Consider the following 18,000-nt stretch of genomic DNA (forward strand, 5'->3'; position numbering starts at 1 on the left):
GGGCGGAGGGGATGGGGGGAAAAAGGGAAGGGAAGGGAATGAATGGGTACGCCAGAGTGGATGCATGCTACGGAGAAGTGGAAGGGTAGCAAGGTCAGTCAATCAGTCCGTCAGTCAGCCAGGCGCCATAGCTAGACCAGGACCAGTAATTGGGCCTAGCTTGGAAGCGGCCAGTCGACTGACTCCGTCAAGACCCATTCAGATCCAATAATCAGTTGGGTTTAGTGTCGCATTGCAACCGTCGTTGTGGTGTGCCGCCTTCCTCACTGGGTTTAGGTCTTGTTGGGTTGGGAGGAGGACTGGGTGTTTTTACGGAACCATCGTAAAAAAAAGAAAGGAAAAACATTAATTACGAAAAGAAGGGAAGGGGAAAAAAATAATAAAAATAAAAATAAAAAAAAAATAAGGAGGAAAGGCAAAGAAAGGAGGGTCCATTGCTCAGCAGCATCCGGGAGGCACGGGAGAAGGAAAAAAAGGACGAAGGGGGTTTGTGCACTTGTGTGTGGTTGATCGCCAGTTCTAGTTCAACCAGAGGCGGAAGGCAAAAAAAAGGAATGGGAAATTGGGTACGGAAGCGCATTGGCGCCTCTCACTTCGGTGTAATCATCATACACCAAAGACTTACGGAATCTTACATACATGCTTGGAGAGGTTTTAGTTCGACCGAGAAATCCTACCTAGGTAGCTATGCTCCGTCCAAGGGATTCTGGCGCCAGAGGCCAAAGGAATGGGTTTATGGATCATTTAATACGGGTAACATATCGTCACGAGCTACATGTACAGTAGTGGCCAAACCCCTACTATACGATTTTCTCCGAAGACCCGATTGTTGTCATCAGAGAGGATGGATTTTCCAATCGGATGGGACAAACATGACTTGGAAGGCATCACTTGGGGCGTCTATCGAAGGCCCCTCCGGTATGGAGATGTATCCCCTATGTGCGGTATTCCGGGATTCAGTGAAAGTATTCAGGGTAGGCTGAGACTAAGCCGAGAATGGCAGGCCAGGCGACGATGGTTGGCAGAATAATATTGATGGGTTAATAATCCACGATAATAATGCGGTGTCTTAAGTGATGGAATCCTTAGCAACAGGCAAGTCAACAAACCCACCGAGGGAGAACCAAGACCGATATTATCGCGGATGCAAGGTGTAATTTTTCTTCATTCAGCCATTCATTCATTATTCTGCCGACTGGTTACCTAGGGACATCTGAGACCGGCCATTGGATGGATGGAGGCACCCGATCCACTCCAGGGGGGGCGAAGAAACGACCATCCAATCAGTCCGTCCGGGTTCGGAGATGGACGACTCCAACTGGCGACAGTCCAATCGCTGCAAACATGGGCAGATTTCGTAATCCCCGATGTACTGTAATTCTGCTCGTCGAACGATTCCCATCACCGCCTGACTGCAACCACCAGCCAGTGAGCTTGCAGCGCTTGTGACTCTCTGTACCAGAGCGTGCGTGCGTGCGTGCGTGCGTGCCCTCCGGCTTCAACTAACGCGCAGTAGTGTACGACGTACGGAGTACCTACCAGGTAGGTATGTAGAGTACCAGTGCAATACGCCGGCAGGTAAGAATGATTAATCCACTCCCTCCAACTGCCTCTTCTCTAGGTAGGTAGGCAATAATTACCCACCCTTTCCAATGCGCCCGTCCAGCGCGCCGTCCTCTCCATCGCCTGCCGTCCGACTCCGCCCAGTCGTAATCCTCCATCCTCGACATCCGAACCATGAAATCGACATTACCGAATCGGTCGTCGTGGACGGAGCCCATCGCGACGGCGGAAATTCAATTTTATCACTCTACCCTCCATTCCCCAGTCCAGTCCTCCCGCCACTTCCTGCCTGCGTTGCCTCCGGTGAGCTGCTGATCTGGTTTCGAGACGAGATGAGAACCTTTCCGTCATCATCAATCATTGCACCAACATCCCACGGAGGGAACCCACTCTAGCCATGGACCCATGATGGCGCAGACGGACAAGAATAATCGTCCATCCTAGGGAACTTTCCTTTTCTCGCCCTCGTCAGTTCCACTTGCTCGTGGCCACTGCATCCATCCATCCATCCATCCAACATGGCGTCGCTTCGTGTTTGCCTTGGCCCGAAAATTCAATCCCGTTCCCATAGGTTTAATATCTACTTGCACAGTCAGTCGCCGGGCAACACCCTGGGTCCATCCACGGACAACATCCCTCGCATGGGTCCGACACTCAAGCCATACCTGGCCCTTTGGATGTAGAGATCGTAGACATCAGCGCCCTGCCTCTGATCCACCGTGCGCTCATGCAGTCAGTCAGGCAAACCTCACTTCCACAGCCTCGATCGGGAAGGATGGACATACAGGCATAGCATCCAGTTGACCTGGTCGCTGACGGAGTATGTACATACGATGAGCGCAGAGATAACCAAATGCCGTTAGCTTTTCATGGCGAAGCCCGACAACTCTAGATGTCATCCCAATAGGACGGATGGCACTATGGGACTTTTAAGTTCGATATGATACCTGGTCGACTCCAGTGCTCTGCTGTCGGCTACATAATATCACTTTACACGAAATATGTAGGTAGATATGTTGTTCTTCGCTGCAGACATCCCTCCTAGCCGTTCAATACCAATCCAGGTAAAGTCGTACGCAGGAGTTGTCGATGCATGCAGAAGATACATCAATACGACCTCTCATTCGTTCAGCCATCTCAAACACTTGCCTTGACTAAAGGTAGGTATCGTACTCCGTATGCATGTTGTGTATTTATTACTCCTATATAAAGTGGTATCGAAGATTCTTCCAACCCCGCCCCCTCAAATTAGAACAAGTCAAATTCCTTGCTACGGAGATGAAAGAAGCGTGTTCAAAACGACAATCCCAGCAACGTGACGGTCGTAAAAGACACTTGCTTTTTTTCCCGGTTGAAACCCCGTAACAGAAGGGGCCGGTAATATTATCACTGTATCCAAACATTTGACCCTCTTCCTTTGGACTAACTACCTAAGTATCTGTCCTTTGACTATCACAGCGGTTTGACCTCCTGATTCGATAGAGAACTGCCCTGCTTATGGCCCGGAACACCCGCAGTGTTGCATAATCGTCTCATCACGGAACACTGCTTGATCGGGCTACATCCGCCTGGTTTGATTGGCGTCCACGCGTGGCTGGCCAGATGATATCAACTCCTGCGCCGATAGATGACAGGTAAACTCCAAAGTCCGGCTGGACAACGCTGAGGCGAGACGCAAGTGCCGTCGTCGCAAATAAGAGCATCGCCGTACAGATCGGTCGAACTCACATCACCCGAACATCATCACTTCCCAATCCTGAAGTGATAGTCAGGCGATGGAGACAAATCGGCCGGTGTTCGAGATGATGATGGGAGGAGATGGGCTTGGAGGACAGCACTGGTCCAATCAGAGCGGATAATAGCTGGTACTATACGCCACAGCTGGAAGTCGGCATCGCTTCCACCACATGCATACGTCGTCGATATCTGATTACGTTGGATGTCCGTGACGAACGATAGTTATTCCATGGCTCGGTTGAACCCATCGGCAACACTGATAGAACCCTTGCCTTTTTCTGCTTGGGTTCTCGAAGCGAACAGTTGGGTATCCTGAGATACCTTTTTTCTGTTCTTTCTATCATAGGCTGTCTTCCCGAGTAATACCAACTTAAGTCCGGGTGTTTCGTATCCCAACCGACGAAAGACCCAACCTCGCCGCCCTTGGCAGCACAGCCGTTGTCTGCGCCAATTGGTATCGCAGCCAGCTAGCAAAGCACGGTGCACTCCATTTTTCAACATTTGGGCCACCAGACACCGTGTAACAAATAAACACAGTGGAGGCTAGTGTTCCAGAAGTCTAGAAGAGCCATAATTATCGCAAGTGGAGTGTCGGGATGAAGGCGCGTGTTCGGACTATGTGCCTACGGAAGAACCTAGAAGTAGTAGTATTATTATTTCTTTAATTTATTATTATTATTATCAGCGTCATAGCCGTGATCACTAGCCTAGGTCTTCTGATGAGGACGGATCCCCGAACTTTCCACGGACCCATCCAGTTGCCCAGATCCAGCGTCTGGGACTGGCCGAAATCCCTGGGTCGTTTGTCATCCGAGGCTTCGGGCGCGGCGCGGACGCGAGGCGAGGCGAACAATGGTCGTCGTTACGCGACGATCGGAGACGGATTTAGGCAAGATTCCAGGCGACCGCTTTCCAGCCTCTGGGTCTCTGCATGGAGGTGGGCAGGAAAAGGGGGAGAATAATACTCATAATAATAATAATAATAATAATCATCATCATAATATTGAATTTGGAGGATGGAGCTTCTCCGTTGCCGACCGACTAACATGCAAGCGTGGTCATCTCCGGGGTTCTCTTTATTCGAGGTTTAGCTCTGATGATACGAAGTATGGTTCCTATAATTATTTTTTATTTTATTTTTTCTGTTTTTCTTTGACCAGACTGACGAGCTGATTCTTCACTGTCTGGAGATCTACTACTGGACTAATCTGTCATTGAACCGAACTCCTTGTCTCCAATCAAAGCCCTGGTAGTCGGAGTAAAAAAGATAATAAATTAATATAAAATATAAAGTATAATAAAACAGTTCAGAAGGTCAACAGGATCGGGTAATCAAAGATGATCTTGATCCTCTCATACTATCAACCCACTTATGCTTCTGTTGGTGCCCGGGAGAGGCTCCCCCCTCCCCAGTACTATACAGAGTAGGCAGCAGTGACAATGACAGGGAACGCAACGATGAACTGATCTAGAGAATTCGGTATTATTCTTGATTGCCACACGACGGCAATCACGATAATTCCGGATGCGGCACCGCCGAGTCCCCCCATCCTTCTGGTCACCGCCACGACTCTCCGAACGGTCAATGTGATTGAAGGAGAACCCACCGGGCAAGTTCTTCCGGGGGGGTTAATAACAACGATCAGTTAATTATGACTGTCACGATTACCTGGCTCTTGCAAGTGGTCACACCTTGATGATAATCCCTGAACATGGACGGAGGCTGCCGTATTCGGGTTGACCAACTGCGGCTTCACCATGTTCCGCCTTGTGGCTCCATCAGCGGCTTTTCGTCTACGGCTCCCCAAATTAAACCCGTCTTTCTACGCGTTCAGAGTGCTGATCGAAGCGAAACACATCCCACTTTCTACTAGCATCATGACGCCTATCATGATTCTCTCGGCGGTAACTTGACTCCGAGAGCATAGGCGAACGCATTCTCGCCCCATGCAGACCACCGTGTCGCCATCGTTTCCTGGATAGTTCAAGTAGACCACGGTCTAGTCTTGGATGATAATCCACCTTGGCGTCCTGGGTTTCAACCTGACCACCCATGTCATTCCTTTTGCACGAAGATCCGGCGGTGTTGAGGTACTTTACCTTTGGCGGTCTGGCGATGATTGTCCATTATTATTGATCCCACCACAACCAGCCAGCCTGGTATGCGTCCGGTTATGGAACCCGTCCGCGACCCCCCTACCCCCTTTCCCTCCCTCTCAGCTCATCTCGTCGCTTCTCCGCCCGTGATGGCCATCCCTGACCATCTGGGGGTGGGAAACCCTGCTGCTTCTGCCCCCTTCCTTACGGAAGTCTCATACCGGCCCAGCCATTGGGTGGTAAGAGGCGCCCCTCCTACTAACGTCTCACGGAGTGTTGTTCCTGTGTTGGAAAAGCTGGTGTTGGCGGATGACGCTGGTGCGAGCAGTAGGCCGATCAACATTCCTGTGGACTTAATCAAATCAGATGCGCGATTGTCGTGCCGCAAGGCTTCCTGAAATTGCACGATTGTCGTCTATCACCATCACCCTTTCGAGGAGCGCGGGTGTTGGGTTGGTCGGTCGCCCGCCTAACTCGTTTTGTGAGTCTCTGCATCACGCAGATACATCCTTGATAGCGACCCTGCTTGAAAGGGGATGTGGTACTCTGTGTTCGGAAAATTTCCCTCTTACGAAGGCCTCCCCAAGCGAGAAAAGTGAAAGAGGGTCCTCCTGCCCCAGCTTGTCGCCCCCCTCCGTGGACAGCACGCATGTCGCAGCTCGATTATCCAGCACCTGGGATGGGAAATCAAAGCCCCCATATGCAAGGATGTAGACTCGTAGGCTCTCCTGGACAAGCACACATTCTCTTGCGACCTTGCTCCCTCGACCTCTCCAGACCCTTGCATTGGTTTACTTGGGTCTTGTCTTCTTCGGCCCTCGTTCCCATCGTCCGCCCGGCTGCTCGGAGGTAAACAACAGCGTCCTGGGCCAGCGGAGAATGATACATCACACGATTAAGAAGGCTACGTGCAGGAGAGACTCATGTCCATGCTGCAGGTGTTTGAAGTACCCACCAAGCAACAATATCCAAGCTTTGTCGTGCGGCATCTTGTTGGTTAGTTGGTGGTGAGCGGCTACGAACTCGATGACAGCCCTTTGGTTGCTATGCAGAGGCCCTGGATATCTGGATGGTTTGGAACCGGCATGTATCCATCCCCTTGAGGCTGTTAGGAGGTAACTCTCCAGTTTCCAGCCATGATGGTGTTGAGCAAGGATCATCATCTCGGTCGATAGTCAAGGGCTCATGGACCGCAGTGGATGGGTTCGAACGGTCGGTTAATATTCTGTAATAGTAGATACTGCGGGAGGGGCTTTCGACAATGGAAGTGGACATTGTCGACTGTCGAGGTACGATTCGTATGTAATACATCTGCTGGTTGATGCTGAAGATCGCAGCGGATTGGACGGGCGACCAGTCCAACTCATCCCCTTCTCACGAGAGGTCATTTGTGAGGGAGGCACATGCGCTTATCGGATGAGCCAGGATTCTCTACGCTTTGATGACTGACTTTTGATGGTCAAAGTCTGAGCAAGCTGTATGTGGTCATATCAGCGTTACGTATGTGCCGTATAGCGTATTAGGTAGTGGTCCTCTGAGCTCCTTGACCCTTTCGTCATCTTTACTTTTTCTTCTCTGGTTTGATCGGCTTGGAATACGATATTGAAGCCCCCGCGCTTACCGTCGTCTCCGGTGATATGAGACCTCGAAATTCAGCTGAAAACCTTCCCCACTCAAGCCGTTGAGCTCGGTCCTGTCTCCAATGATACCACAGCCGAAGAGGATGTCTTCGGGATAGTCGATACAGACTCTATACGGTATGTTCACTAGGTTCTGGACTATGCATGATTCCAAATGATCTGGGGCACTTCATAAGTTGGACGGAGGGGATTCTGGAATCCCTTACGAATCCTGTCTCACCCCGTTAATATTCGTCTATCCGTATGAACCCAAATTTAGTACCAGATGGTCCCCTAGGACCTCCATCGGCAACGTACCTACTCCGGAGTAGACCCCCTCTTAGCCCATCACAGCCCGTCCTCCACCAGACCCGAAATACCCATCCTAAGAATAAGATGAAACCACCTCAAGTGCCTTCGTAGTCCCTGTCGCCAACCGCCAACCACGCGCCGTCGTTGCCGTGGACCGACTTCCATCTTCCGTACGTACATCCTACAGTAGGCAGTGTTTTCGTCACTTCATCCCCTACCAAACCACGGTGGAGTCGCCCACCACGTAAGGCCCCCCTGTTTAGTACCAAATCATCACTTCTACTCTGCAATCACACGGGTCTCGCTTGGGAGTCCAGCTCCTCAACGTGCCGACTATCAGCGCCACTTTCATTCTCCGTCGTCCGTCGACGGCCAGGTCGGCTTGTTCCGCATCAGGAGATGAATATCCATCAGCTTGCGGTATCGTCATCCAGCCCTTGAGCGGGTTCCAGCGGTTGAGGGGCTCGGTCACGACGATCGAACGAGACCTATTCGACTGGGCGCGGCCTTGCTGCGTCTTGGGATGATAAACCTCCGAAGTGCAGATTACTTACATCAACTAGTGATGGATATCCCATACAGGGCGTACTATGTACTTACTAACTATGTACTGTGGTTGATATCCCCAATCGCAGTAACGGCCAGGAAGTTAGAGTGTGTTTACTTTTTGCTCGGCATGGATTGAACCCATATGGCTCTGCGCAGGCTCAATGGCACGGTAGGCAGGGTAAGGTACCTCTGCTCATCGCCTCGTATGTGCTCCATACACCGACCGGCCAGAACCCATCGGACATGCGGTTCGACGCGGCCAGCAACGAGTCATATCATGGCCTCGCAATACACATGAAGCCAAGGTCAAAGCGGAGCCACGTCTGACCTCGTCCTTTGTTCGGCCGCGATCTAACATATGAAGTTCAGGCCATCCAAGGGAAAAAGAAATTCTAAAACCTTACGCCCGAGGTCATTATCCACTTGAAGTCACAAAGGCGATAGCGCCGCCTCTGCCTATGTATGTATGACTATGCAGGCTGCCATCCCCGAGCCATCCTGGCTATCACCATCCGTCCCAACCGCCCAGCCACGTCCTACAGGTAACCGAACCGGGATCACATTTTCCAGTCACACGCAGACCGTGGTGCTGGAGACCAGTCCGCGCTGTCTCAAAGTACCGGGTCTGACTTGGTGGCGGGTTATGACCCTTGTCGAACGGACAGCGACTCCCCAGCGCTCAGAGCAGTCCATCGCAGCACCGTGCGGCTAGTTTTATCAACAAAGGGCCGGATCCTCACTGCACAAGCGCTTCGTCCATTGTTGCCCTCGCGCGACTTGCCCTGTCTTTCTGTTTCAAGGTGTTCCAATATAGTCCGTTTGACTCTGTCAGAATGATCAGTGATGAATGGGTCAACCAGAGTCTTCGGTGTCAATGACCGATCCGATAGGTACTGGCGTCTCTACCGCTTCTTTAGCCTCGCGTGTTGGAGTACACAACAGCAGTCGTCAGCACGTCGACCTATGCTTTGACCGCTGTAATGTTTGACTGGTTACCCACGCTGCCTCGAAAAGGCCGCGATCTTTTGTTCAGTCCAAGCACATATCCCTCACCCGAGTGTAGCCCCTTCCAGCTATCGCAGTCAAGGTCCGGCCGAAAACGGCATTTCCGAGTCGGTCTTTGTGCTTCCAGGGCGTGACGTACCACGTTACCCAGCTCCAGCTAGCCCAAGAGAGCTTGATTCCAAACCCATTCCTGCCCAATTATCCCCATCACTGCAAGCCACATTGGGTCTCAGGCTTGTCAAAGGGAAGGGACCCTTTCTTCTCGGTTTCCCTCTTCTGATGGCATGAACCCGTATCTTGGTCCACAAAGTCTGATCAGAAAGTGATACAAAGAATCGACACGATTGCCTGTCTGCTCCGGGATGTGTACGCGTCCTACGGGACGAGGGGCAGATGCAACGGTGAACTGACTTGCGCACCCATCCCCAACCCAGTTGCTTGGATGTCTGCCGTCCGGCCCGGGTCGACGGTTACCAAGCTGCTGACGTCGCGTTGCGCAAGGCCTGTCTGAGCGAGATCTCAAATTCTGCGCTGTGTCGATTGGAAAGCAGGCCGGCGCTGCGCCATGCCAGAACCACTGCTGCCTCCGCTGCTGACGGAGGACAGCGCCATAACACGTCCGCCCCCCAGTTGAGTAGCCTGGGGGTTGCGATCTGGAACTCCGTCATCAACAAGCAAGGTGTCCATTTGGGACGCCCGGTGCATATCTCGACCGATGGAGCAATGTGTCGACGTCCGCAGACAAAGGTACGTGGTCGCCCTTCATCGGTTCCATCATCCGTGGTTCCCCTTAAAATCCCTCTACAACTGCGCCGCACGAGGCTACCAGCGGGGTAGCTGGGTCCTCGAAGATATAGGGAAACTACAAGCGCATATGGCGCTTCAGTGCTCGTCCTGGCGTGCGGGTATGCTACGGCGATGTCAAAGGTACCATGCGTCGGTGTTCGAGGTGGTGATTTCGATGTCGGGCGATGGCGGCGGTCTGCAGGGCAGTCGCTTCTTGCCTCGGTTCGAAATCCAGCCGAGTATACGGTGAATATGTACGGGGTGCAGATGGCCAGGACAGGGCGCACACGGGGTAACCCCCCCGGGTGTTTACCTTGGGCAATCGATGTCCAGACGCGCGGCGCAGCGCAGTACTCTGTGTCTCCGCGATGCCTGTTCTCTCGTGGATCTCTCCCCCGCAATATGTGGGGAGTTCTTGGGTCGGTCTAGAAATTGCCGTTGCGATTCCATCTGCATGATAACCTCTAGGCTGCTACATCGACCGTGGGTTGTCTCGCAGTCTGGCTGGGGTGCTGCACCTCCAGGGGCTGATTTATTTGGCAGCTTCCAGACCACTGGTGAATTCGATAAATCTATGCACCTAGCCAATCGCTCGGATCCTCTTTTCTGCGGGACGTGCTTGAAAGACATGTCCACTGTATGTGCGCTAGGCTTTGAGTGTCGCTGCTCGCGCGCCTCGTATCGGCATTCTATGACGTGCTACAGCACTGAGATACTGCTTTGTCGCTGCACGGGACTAATAGTGTCTTTGTTAGTCTGAGTGCAGCTGCAGAGGTTTCGCATCATATGGTATGTCGGTGTCGCTTAGGCACGGCTAGTTGATAGGTCATATACAGACATGGTGGATTAGAACTCGTCGGATGTATACTCCGTAGTGATCTACGTGATCTACTGTCACTTTCCAGGTCACTGTATTCTGGTGGGGTGGCCATGCAGTATTTCATCATAGAGTCCTAACCGCTGCATATCTAGAATATACTTTGATTGCGGTCCATCTTCATCGTCATCCACGACGGATGGATGGCGTCTCGTTGGGTTGTGTGCCTCAGAGGATACCCGTGAACGTAACTTGCTGGATTGGTCGCTCCAACTATCGTTACGACGTCGATAAATCAGCGTTGATCTCAAGTGATGACCATCCCATTGGTCTGTAGTGTCTATTTGTCCATTGGTCGAGTCAATGGACGCGCTATTATATATATCACGGCCTTGGGTTGACCCATACTGCAAATAGTCCAGCTACGACAACGTATAAAACCAACACTCCTTGATATATAAGCTAGGTTGGTACCGATATACAAGACTATCTCGAGACTATCTCGAGACTATCTCGAGACATAGTGGTCTGACTTGTATACCAACACGAAGGAAGGTAGTCGTAGCTAAGGATTGCCCCATGAACGTTTCCCCGTCTCAATTCTACACCACTGGGAAGCGTTTGGCAGGGACTACATGCTCCGGGGAAAAGGATGCCTTGATACTGTCTGGTGGATTCAGTCCTTGTAAACGAAGCCATACGGATTAGGGTATGGGCCCGGACAGACGGAAAAGGTACCTGCCCCATTGAGAGCGTGCACTAGTCTATAGAGGTGGCCAATGGCGATGAGAATAATGCAGTCAAGCTGTCGATTGATGAGCCATAATATACTACTACTGATCGAGGGTGAGCATAAGGAGTAACAAGACCCCGAGAATGACGCATTCTCGCACCCAAAAGGAGAGAGCAGGAAAGAAACGGGTCAAACAGGAGGAGTGGATCTGACTTCCCCGGATTCACACCGTGAGACTTCATCTACGGAGTAAGCTCTTGACATGACAGTGCCCACCAGCGATGGAGAGAAAACGGTCTAGATGCGGGTGATCCCGGCTGTTATCTCGGGAGAGACCGTAGGTTGACTCAGCACGTGCCTCGACCAGGCTCAAAATAGACAGGAATAGACTGTGGCTGCGGAGATCACGGCCTTGTTGGTGATTTCGAGGGATTTGAATACCGTGACGGGATTCGGAGGGGCGGAGTTCCAGTCGAGTCATCGGGATGGAAGGAGTCTATAAATATCAGTCATTCTTGTGCGATCTAGATCTGCTGTATACGAAAGTGTAGATAGATAGAGACTTCTCCAAATCTGAAGAACTGTTCCCCTCACGACCCCCTCACAGCCCTACCCAGCGCTTAAATTTGCTGAGCGAGGAATTTCCCCTCACCGAGCAGCCATCACACATCACATAAGCAGGAGGCGAGTTGCTTATCTTATTATTTTTTTTTTTCCCTCCGCCGGGACATCCAGACTTTGACTCCACGGCGGACACACCGATTCGCCCAAAAGAGCTAAACATTGCCTTTTTTCCTTTTCTTTTTTTCTTTTTTCAAAATTTTCCCCTCGCCCGAACATTCTCATCCATCGCCGGTGAATCACTTCATCTTCTCTTCCTTTCCCTTCCCCCTCCCTTTCCTCTTCCCTTCCACCTACCTCCATTCTTCTTTCTTCACCTCTTCCCCCTTCCCTTACCCCCGTCGCGTCATACCCACCTGTAACAAGGTCGGCAGTACGCTCGCCATTCGCTTTACAATGGCCTCCCCTTCAGTCATGCAGCTGTCGTCGCTGTCGCGCAGGTCGCTCTCGACGCGGCTTCAGTCACAGGTCGTTCGCTCTGCCCGTCCTCTGCGCGCCAACGCCTTCTCCCAGCAGTCCTTCCAGCGCATCGCGCGTCGTTCCTACGCCGACGCCGCCGCTCCCACTCCCACTCCTACCCCGAAGCCCAAGAAGCGTTTCCGCTTTCTCCGATGGACCTGGCGCTTGACTTGGCTCTCCGGTGTCGGTATGGTCGGTGCTTTGGCCTATAGCATCTACGACCAGCGCCATCCTCTGGAGCAGTTTGAGCCCGACCCGAATAAGAAGACTTTGGTGATTCTCGGTAGGTAGTTTCCGTCGCGGGTAGAATCTGCTTATCACGATCGCGAAACTGACGTGATTTCCACCCTTCAGGTACCGGTTGGGGTTCCGTTTCTCTTCTCAAGAAGCTGGACACGGAAAACTACAATGTTGTCGTCATCTCACCCCGCAACTACTTCCTTTTCACCCCCCTGCTGCCCTCTTGTACCACCGGTCTGATTGAACACCGCTCGATCATGGAGCCCATCCGCAACATCCTTCGCATGAAGAAAGCCAACGTCAAGTTCTACGAAGCCGAGGCGACCAAGATCGACTACGAGAAGCGCGTCGTCCACATCAGCGACGACTCGGAAATCAAGGGCGATATCTCTCACACCGAGGTTCCCTTCGACATGCTTGTTGTCGGTGTCGGCGCCGAGAACGCCACCTTCGGTACGTATCGACTCCCGCCCCGTCGCATGACTCATGGGCTATACTGACTCCCATCCTAGGCATCAAGGGTGTCCGCGAGCACTCTTGCTTCCTGAAGGAGGTCGGTGATGCGCAGAACATCCGCAAGCGTATCATGGATTGCGTCGAGACCGCCATGTTCAAGGATCAGACTGAGGATGAGGTCAAGCGTCTTCTCCACATGGTGGTTGTTGGTGGTGGCCCCACTGGTGTTGAATTCGCCGGTGAGCTCCAGGACTTTTTCGAGGAGGACCTGAAGAAGTGGATCCCCGATATCCAGAAGCACTTCAAGGTTACCCTCGTCGAGGCCTTGCCCAACGTGCTCCCCATGTTCTCCAAGCAGCTGATCGACTACACCGAATCGACTTTCAAGGAGGAGGCGATCAGCATCCGCGCCAAGACCATGGTCAAGAACGTTACCGATAAGTACATCGAGGCCGAAGTCACCAAGCCCGACGGAACCAAGGAGCTGGAGAAGATCCCCTACGGTCTGCTTGTGTGGGCCACCGGTAACGCCGTCCGTGGCGTCGTGCGCGACCTCATGAACCAGCTCCCCGCCCAGAAGAACTCGCGCCGTGGTCTTGCCGTCAACGAATACCTGGTCGTCAACGGTACCGAGAACGTCTGGGCCGTCGGTGACTGCGCCATCACGAACTATGCCCCCACCGCCCAGGTCGCCAGTCAGGAGGGTGCTTTCCTGGCCCGTCTCTTCAACACCATGGCGAAGACTGAGGCTATCGAGAACGAGCTGAAGGCCCTTTCCGTCGCCCAGTCGCAGGCCAAGAGCGACGAGGAGCGCAACAAGGTCTTTGACGAGATCCGCGACCTGCAGAAGCAGCTGCGGAGGACCAAGCAGATCGGCCCCTTCCAGTACTCTCACCAGGGCAGTCTGGCGTACATTGGCAAGGAGCGTGCGGTTGCAGACATCAGCTGGCTGAGCGGCAACATTGCAAGCGGTGGTACCATGACCTATCTCTTCTGGCGCAGTGCCTATCTCAGCATGTGCTTCAGCAGTAAGTATCTCACTTCACTCGTTTGTTTTGGGACGCAAGACTAACCAGTATGCCTCTAGCTCGCAACCGTGTCCTGGTCGCCGTCGACTGGATCAAGGCCAAGCTGTTCGGCCGTGACGTCTCCCGGGAGTAAATCCCAAGACGTCGTTTTCTATGTCCATGACTTTTTGAGCGAGATTCCCTTCTTCTACGCTTCTATTCCTTCGATTCTCTTCTGACGGCGCTTACATGACCTCGATCTTTTCCCTCTCTCTTGTTTCTTTTTCCTTACCTGCATTGCCACCGAAAGGGCCAACCCCACCCCTATCGGAGTGCGTTTTGACTATCAACATCGGTGCATCATATCTCCCATGCATCTACCTGCCGTGTTTGCTCTGCTCTGCCCATCCATATGAAGAGTATTGAGTCCAAGGGACAAAAGCGCTAATACCGTTTTTCATGTTTTATGTGTATCATTAGATAGACCGGGTGTGGGATCATTGTTTAGACTTTTAGAATTGGCCATTTTCCTTTTCATTTGTTTTTCTTCTCTCTTTCCTTTATTTCTTCCCTTGAATTATTAATCTTTCCATCTAATAACTCCGGCATCGAGTGCTCTAGATCACCTGTACACCACCTGTTTCAATATGAGCCACTGCTTAATTGGCATTCTGAATCTCTTCAATTATGACTATATATCTACTTCAATGGACTGTGCTCAAGCTACCTTACCAACAATATTAAAAAGCACCCGCTGTGCGCCTGACCTAGGTATTCTTAAGCTATAAACAACTGATTTAGGTGGTATACAGAAAGGAGAAGGGAAAGCATAGGAACTGGGGAATAGGGATTCATGAACGCCAGAAGTGTAGAAGGCCCAAACGACAACGATCTAGAAGATATTCCACCCACGGCTCCTCTGCTCTTTCGAGGGCAATGGACGGTCCGAGTTCCGCTTGCTGCGCCCGTCGAGTTGACGGATACTTTCGATCTTCTGGAGCGCCAGCTCCAGCAGCTCCTTCTTCCGAATGACGTCGAGGTGCTTGCGGACGCGGGGGTCCTCGCGGGCGAACCGCTCGACCTCTGCGTCGGAGAGATGTCGGCCGAGTCGCATGTCGAGCTCGCGCGGGAAGTTGTAGTAGAATTCGGAGAGGAGCTCGACGTTGAGAAAGAGCACGGCCGTCGAGGTGAGCTTGTCGGCGACAACGTCGAGGAAGACTTCCGGGCAGTAGTATTTGTTTTTCTTGGAGGCGCACTGTTTCGAGCGCACTGCAAGCAGTCTCATCTTGATGAGGTCGGCGCGGTCGCGGAGGAACACGCTTTCTCGGCCTGGTCAAAGGTTAGCTTTGGAACATCGATCGGGTGAGACTGGGGACGTGGCATACCTTTGGCGAGCAGGGCAGAGCTGAAACCGCCTGCTCCGCCGGCGCCGTCGCCCTCGAGGACTACGTCCCCCTTTCGGACTCGGTCTACAAACGACATCACGTCCTTGAGCTTCCGCTTCCCGACGGATTCTTCGACTCGTTTGTAGGCTGCCTCGCATGCGCGAAGCTCTTCCTTGAGCACTTTGCTCACGTTTTCCCGCCCCTTTGCCCATTCGGGGTCTTCGACCTCAATCTCGAACTTGTAAGGCTTGATGCAGTTCTCGACCTGATCGCTAGTGCTGAAGAATCGATCGTTCAGGATGCTAGTGTAGGCATCCTCTATTTGTTTCTGAGCGTAAGGATGGGTAGCGAATGTGGAATTGGCCAACAATCGGTCGACGTGGCTTTGTATTGCATTCGCAACCACTGTCGTGGCGAGCCGGCCGATACCCAGTTTAGTCAACGCGGAGGTCGAAGCATCCAGTTTGCGTCGCCAGTACTGCGAGTCTGCATCGGCCTTTGGAAGGTCGCTGAGAGGGTCCGGCTCGACCATCGGCGGTGTCAGGTCCTCCACCGGTTTATTCCAGTATCTCTGCGCGAGGATATCCATCACCCGCTGGTCCAGCTCATGCTTCAGCATTTCGCGGACTTGAGGTCGGCCAAAACTCTCCGCAAACGCCTTGAATGAATGTTTGAAGCTGTCTAGGCTTTCGGCAAGATATGACTCCGCACTCAAAGGACGGTCATTGTACTGAACTTTGAACTCGTAGGTCGCTTCTTCCAGTTCTTGGCTGATAGCATCCCTAGTACCTGCTAGGCTTGATGCCATTGTCTGCTCAAGGACGTGCATAAGCTTGTCCCTCAAGGTGTTGACGCCAACGGAAACGCCTGACTGGGGGCCAAACTCAGAGGGATGAGCAGAAAAGTATGCGTTCTCATTCCTGAGGATTGCGCTGGTGATGTTCCCGCTGCCCCTAGAGAACAGGGCGGTCGTTTGTGGGATTCGCGAGACTACCCCGACGTAGCCTAAACGCAGCGGGTACTTCTTGTCCGACAGGATGCTATAGCCCCGATCCGGATCAACAAGGTCCATCTTTGTGATAACACCGATCGTTCTCTCCCCCCGAGGGTCTACGCGGCGACTGGCACGAAGCGCTGTGGAGTTGGCCAAATCGACATCGGCAGCGGAGATAGCCAGGATCACATTGGGCGCTTGGATGTACTTGTCGCAAAGATCCGAGATCTTCTGTTTCAACTCCGCCGGTTGGTCATGTCCAGCAACCTGGATGTATCCCGGAAGATCGATGAGGGAGAGATCAGGTACGTTCGGTGAATAGATTGAAAGTTGGATCGGGTCGTCGCTGACGCAGTCTTTCTCGGGAACTGCAAGATTGAGGTCGGTGAGCGTCCGCTGGATCTGGGAGAAGTCGGTGATTTTTCCGAGGCCAAGAGCTGGGAACTCGCCGTATTCAGCCTGTCCGTTCGGTGTGTTGACGAGGGTCAGCTCGATGGGCCGTCGGGTGACCATATTCGAGCCTTTGGGAAGGAATTCGTGTCCGACGATAGCCTCCAGGACGGAGCTTTTGCCCGAAGACTGCGATCCAATCACCACAATAGATGGCAGGGTGAGGGTGTTGGATTGTCCCACTGTCTGGAGGATGTTTCTGATCTCGATCATCTTCCGAGTAAGAAGCATCATCTGGTCGTTCTCCGCCATGTCCCTCTTCAGACGTTGGTCCTCCTCATCCGACTGCTCATACCCGAGTACTGAGCCGGCGGCAGCACCAGCGGCGGTGCTCGCACCAACCCGACTTTCATTCGGTTGTTGACCCCCTCCGGACGAACCACCACCCCCCGACTGAGCGGCCTCATCCATGCGGAGGATTTTCTGTAACCATTCCGGAACTTCGATGTCTTCTGTCGTTTTCTGCCAGCCGCGTTGTGTCTGCTCCGCCACACCCTGAATTTCGCTGAATAACGTCGAAGCGGCGCCGCCGGCGGTCTCACCCGCGCGTCGCAATACATCCATCGCGTAGTTTCCCGCCTCTGCAGAGAGATTTGTTAGTTTACATGATCCGGTCATGCCACTGCACCCTAAAAGGAATACATACGAGTCGCTTGGTACTGAAAGTAAGCCAGGCCGGCAACCGTAGCCCCTCCAAGCATGGCGGGCACGCGCACCAGCTTCAACGCCAACTTAGGAAGCATTCTCGAGAAAGAGATGGCCCGCACAGCAGGAACATTGTGTATAGCGTTTGCGCCGACGGGCCATGAGCGGCCTCGAAGGGCGGCGCCCCCATCTGCGCGAAGTAGGCCTCCGGTTCTCGCGCCGGCGTTGTGCATATGGCGGGCAAGGTTCCCCGTCCGCAGGAGCGGAACGAGACGGTGGGAGAGGATTCTCCCGCTCATGGTTCTTGGAATCTCATACACGTCACGAAGAGAAAGGATGGGAAAGCTGTCATCTCCAGGCTGGAAGCCAGGCGAATCAAGCAGGGTCTGCTGGACTGTTGGAGCGACAGAAGAAACATGCAAACAGACCAAGTCCAACGACGTCGTCGATCCCGCCCCGTGACCTGCGCGGGTGGCCGCTTCGTCTCCCGTAAAAAGTCGGTGTGAGTCACGTGGGACCCGAATG

General features: G+C 52.8%; 2 protein-coding genes across 2 annotated transcripts; one reads left to right on the top strand and one right to left on the bottom strand.

Moving 5' to 3' along the window:
- Positions 1-12,235: 12,235 nt before the first annotated feature.
- Positions 12,236-14,155, top strand: ATEG_00394 (alternative NADH-dehydrogenase; the record flags this gene model as incomplete). Its single annotated transcript, XM_001210480.1, has 4 exons — positions 12,236-12,581; positions 12,653-12,991; positions 13,051-14,022; positions 14,082-14,155. The coding sequence occupies 4 exons, from the start codon at positions 12,236-12,238 to the stop codon at positions 14,153-14,155; spliced, it is 1,731 nt and encodes a 576-aa protein (XP_001210480.1).
- Positions 14,156-14,893: 738 nt separating this feature from the next.
- ATEG_00395 (dynamin-related GTPase MGM1) lies at positions 14,894-17,774 on the bottom strand (the record flags this gene model as incomplete). The annotated part of the gene is made up of 3 exons (XM_001210481.1): positions 14,894-15,330; positions 15,387-17,411; positions 17,477-17,774. The coding sequence occupies 3 exons, from the start codon at positions 17,772-17,774 to the stop codon at positions 14,894-14,896; spliced, it is 2,760 nt and encodes a 919-aa protein (XP_001210481.1).
- Positions 17,775-18,000: the final 226 nt, after the last annotated feature.

This window comes from Aspergillus terreus, genomic scaffold (assembly GCF_000149615.1).
Source record: "Aspergillus terreus NIH2624 scaffold_1 genomic scaffold, whole genome shotgun sequence".
NCBI lineage: Eukaryota > Fungi > Ascomycota > Eurotiomycetes > Eurotiales > Aspergillaceae > Aspergillus > Aspergillus terreus.